We start from the raw sequence: 4,810 nt of genomic DNA, 5'->3' as shown, positions 1-4,810 counted from the left end.
GAAGTTTTTCGCCTCCGGTAGTGGCTGTGTGGTTGAAGAGAACCCGCCACCGAAGAACGATGACATCTGCGGAGAATCTGCTTGGGCCGTTTCCGGCGCCTCTGCCTCGTTAGGTAGTCCGTGACCCGATGGCCGGAGTTCCTTACTGTCGACAATCAGAATTGCGATAAGTGGTAAGCAGAGCGCCATTACTATACCCCAGCGCCACCAATTCTCCATCTGCTGTTATGTTTCCGTTTTCCTACTCCTACTTTTTCTTCCCTTTATTTCCAAGTTTTTGTCACTAAGTTACTTTCAGGTCTCTTGGGAAACTCTTAAATAAACATTACTTTCCAAAGTTCCTAAATAATCCTTTACTGTGTTTAAAAACAAAAAGTTATTTTCTATAAGATAAAATACTTTAGTGTGAGTTTACTCGTTTTATTAGGAATTATTAAATTTATATACAATTTCAATTTTAACATTGTGTTTATTTTTTCTCAGTTTAAACACTAAGTTTTTTTTTTTTTTTTTTTTTTTTTTTTTTTTTTTCATTTTGCGTTTTGCGTTTTGCAAATTTAATTGAACAATATTTGTTTCAGTGTTTCATTTTTTCACTTGCTAATTAGACAAAAAATTGATGTAGCTTCCATATATGATATGTTGGTAATTTTAGCGTCACTAGGACATTTTGTGTAATTGGAAATTACATGTGAGCTAATGGACTTCGTAATTTGTACTTTAATATATGTTTGGGTATGTGTGGAGTGCATGTATGTATAAGATCGAATTAGAAGCCGATTCAACGACAAGTTGAGGGCCCGGGGGCAGCGCCCCAGGGTTCGAGGTTTCCAAAAGGGCAATGCCCCTTTGGCGGGCAGCACCCCTGGTTGGGGCTCCGCTGATGGCCAACCCTAAATCGGATGACGACCAACCCTAAAACGAAACCCTACATATCGTTTTCTAGATTAGTAAGTGTCCCCTTGTGATTATCCTAGGTTAGATTTCTTGTAACCCAGACATAAGGTAGAAATATCAGTTCGGAATGTATTTACACGATCCAAGGGGTATCCCGATCTCCACTATAAACCATACCCACTTTTCTAACATGATATGAGTTGGCAAACTTTCGGGTTAAATTGAATTGACCTAGATTTGAGATTTGTGTTCACTTTCCTTTAATTCTTCTTCTTTTTTTCTCACAGAGCATCACATATACAATGGTTTTCTAAGATCGTTCAAGTGTTTCATCATCCCAAAGTCTTGTAACGTCCTAAATTTTCAACCAAATTTAAATTTTTTGAAGTATAATTTAAACAACTAAAAGCCATATTTAATATATATATATATATATATATTATATATATATATATATATAAATATATATATATATATATATATATATATATATATTCATTTGATTCAAACATCATAAAACATAACATAGGGTTTAATGAAAGTCTCAAAAACATAATACAGATGCAAGTACAGTTACGCCACGGCTTTGCCTTCTCACCAGAACAACCTGAAAAAAACATTTAAATATATCGAGTAAACACAAAGTTTAATGAGTTTCCCAATACACTACATATTCCATTACACATACTTTGCACATAAAAATAAACGCTCACAATCTCATCGTGGGCATGTAGGCTCGCGGTCTAACACCATTCCACTATCATCCCATCGGACATGTAGGTTCTCAGTCATCATCACATCGAACTTGTAGGCTCTCAGTCATCATCCCATACGAAGGCATATGATATCATCATACGACCTTCCGACTATCATAACCAAAGATACTCTAGTGTAATCATAAATTCGTACAATAACAATACACATACATCCAACCACATAAATGACATATAATGTCACACATACACAAGTCTCCACAAACAAGTCAGCTAACACAAACCACCTAAATTCACCATGAGACGTGTTTCATTAATCATTACCGATTAGAGATCAAACCTCGGTCCAAAACTAATGTCCATTAAAGTTTGAACCAAAAGTCTGGTCAAATTGTTAACGGTCAACACGCCATGACCAGCTCATGGTCGCATGCGACCACTACAGTCCAAAATAGTCACGATCATTCCTTCACTTCGCGACTCGACCAAGGGTTGTCGTGTCACGTCTATCATACGATTCATGCTCTTCTGTTAAGTGTTTAATTTGTTCCGGGTAATTTTGCAAATTACACTATTTTGGGTAAGAGATAAATTTAGAACTCTAATCGTTGCTCTAGTGGCAATCCCGACAGAACTTCCACAAACATTTATGGAATTATTGTATAATCTCTATATCTTTTATCGATTTTTCCTCATTCGTTGTATTAATTACATAAGCTAAATAAGAATTACACCCTTTATTTAAGCATTTTCTAGCTGTTTCCATGCTTATAATTCGCGAATTAAAACTCTCTTGTCTTCGTAAATTAAAATTGGCTATCCCTCTAACATTTAGACTTTTACAAGTTTTCTCACCACAAATAATCTCAGCTTGATTTTTGCTCAACCAGTCCATTTCTAGTATAATATCAAACCCGCCCAATTTCATAGGTACAAGGTTTAAAAATGACTCCACCAAACTCTACCTTTACATCTCTATATTCTTGACTAACCAACACAAGATTTCCCTCAGCCACTTCCACTACTATTGTTGAAATAAGTTCAAATAAAAATAATCCAAAGCTTCCTACCAACGACTTTTGGTTGTAGCTGTTATTAATTGGACCACTGAATTTGTGTTTTTGCATGTAAAACGCTCATCTTTTGCTTTGCTTTTCCAACCTGTATCTTATCTTCCTACTAAAAATCCACTCAAAAATGTCTTTACTTTTTATGATCACTTATATTTAACTTTTTAGATGTTTGGAGTCAAATCAATATTTTTTAAATTATTAACATTGAGCTACACTCTTTCCGAGTTTCGTATAAGTTGACATGAATTAGTATGTCAGATATACAATGCATGTTTGGGGTGCTTTGCTCATATACTTTTAACCATATGTATTCTCTCGGGAGCACTATGGGCTAATGAAGCATGAGGATCATATTGGAGTTAGGATCCAAAGGAAAGTTAGGCCTTTATTCCCACTATTTGTGTTTATAATGCCAAAACTCTTATTTTGGAAGCAGAGGTGAGAGCTACGTTTGGATTTCTTGAAGATGAAGACTCCATCACATTTTTCTAAGGTTAAAACATGGACAAAATGGTAATTGGATTCCCTTATAATAAGCAATGAAGCAACTTATTAAAAAACTAATCAATCAATTTCAAACACCCCTCTACAATATGCTATTCAAATTAAGGTAATTTCGGTTGTGATTTTGTCCCCAAATATGTATAAAAGATGTGTAGAGGTTGAGGTTAAATACATATAACACCTTTTTGCATTCAAGCTCTTCTCATTATGGTTTTGTATGACAAAAGTAACAATCGATCTTATCAGAAACAGATTGAGCTGAAAATCATATGATCGTGATGGATTACAAAGAGTAGATAGAATGCTACATTGGATCGATGATGTATTTATATATATGAAATGAAAACAAACAAATAATTATGTGATGAGGAATTGATTCCCTAGAAATGATGATAAACGTATTTTAAGAGAAAACCGATAAAAGCAGGAAATCAGCGAAGTTCACAGAGACATGTAATTGAATCATAACATTATCCAATCCAATCCAATCCAATCCTGATGAATCCAGAAAACTTAACTATTAACTATCTGGTGATGAAAGAAGAGAGTATTACACGAGAATTAATTTGGGAATTATATCAACCGAGGTACATATGGATCCCGACTGCTAACAAGAAGATGCAGATGAGAGCAAAATAGATAACGGAATGAACCAGAATTGAAACACCGCTGGTCTTGAAATTACCAAACTCCACCATCTTGTTGTTCCCCGGTATCTGAATCAGCAGTCCCGGCGTCAGCAATATGAAGAGCACCACCGCCACGAACACCGGTCCCCAATCCGACATTTGTGTAATTTAAGGCTTAGGTGCTCTCGATCTATTTACTTTTCTGTATATCTGTACAATCTGTGAGGGTGTGCGATTAGTGTATATACAGTCGGATTTTAAGGATCAATAGTGGAGGAAGAGACAAGATAGGTAGCACCGCGGAAGGGGAAAAGTGAACGTTAGATTGCTTACTCAAGTTATTCCGATTCAACATATGAATCCCACTACGAATGGGATTTGGTGAGTAGATACCGAATAACTATTATAATTAAATGAAAAAACATCATAAATGGTCCTTGTGGTTACCCAAAATCTGAAGTTCAGTCTCCGTGGTTTAAAAACCTCATAGATGGTCCCTATGTTTTCAAAACTTTTGATGTTTGGTCCTTTTTGTTAACTCAGTTAAGTTTGTCCGTTAACTGAAGGGTATTTTCGTCATTTCACCACCACAGGTACCATTTATGATGTTTTCTCGTATTTTTTAAAAAACGAAAAAAATTAAACATAATTAAATATATAAAAGGTTTCTCTCTCTCTTTCTCTCTCTATCTCTCTCTCTCTCCCCAAACAAACCACCACATACCCTTCATCACCACCATTATCTTAAATAGGAGGGCTCTCTCTCTTTCTCTCTCTCTCTCTCTCCCTCTCTCTCTCCACACACACACATATACTGTATACCCACCTGTACACTTTTATTTCATCTTCTTCGTGTTTCCTCTTCTATCTCTTATAACTCTCCGAAAAATTATAACACATCGCACATACACACACAGAGGATGTGATTTGAAGCAACACAAAGCTCTCTTTTGGGCATATCTTTAAAATCGATGACTTGAATCATTGAATTAAC

General features: G+C 35.6%; 1 protein-coding gene across 1 annotated transcript; it reads right to left on the bottom strand.

Moving 5' to 3' along the window:
• Positions 1-3,635: 3,635 nt before the first annotated feature.
• On the bottom strand, positions 3,636-4,192 carry LOC145156896 (uncharacterized). The gene has a single exon (XM_079076116.1). It carries the CDS (start codon positions 3,973-3,975, stop codon positions 3,766-3,768), a length of 210 nt encoding a protein of 69 aa, XP_078932242.1. The 5' UTR covers positions 3,976-4,192; the 3' UTR covers positions 3,636-3,765.
• Between the last annotated feature and the right edge of the window lie 618 nt (positions 4,193-4,810).

Source organism: Lactuca virosa, chromosome 2 (genome assembly GCF_052849685.1).
Source record: "Lactuca virosa cultivar CGN04683 chromosome 2, Lactuca_virosa_CGN04683_v6, whole genome shotgun sequence".
NCBI classification, from domain to species: domain Eukaryota; kingdom Viridiplantae; phylum Streptophyta; class Magnoliopsida; order Asterales; family Asteraceae; genus Lactuca; species Lactuca virosa.
The sequence above is the reverse complement of the archived record's forward strand: the minus strand, read 5'-3'. Positions and strand labels throughout refer to the sequence as shown.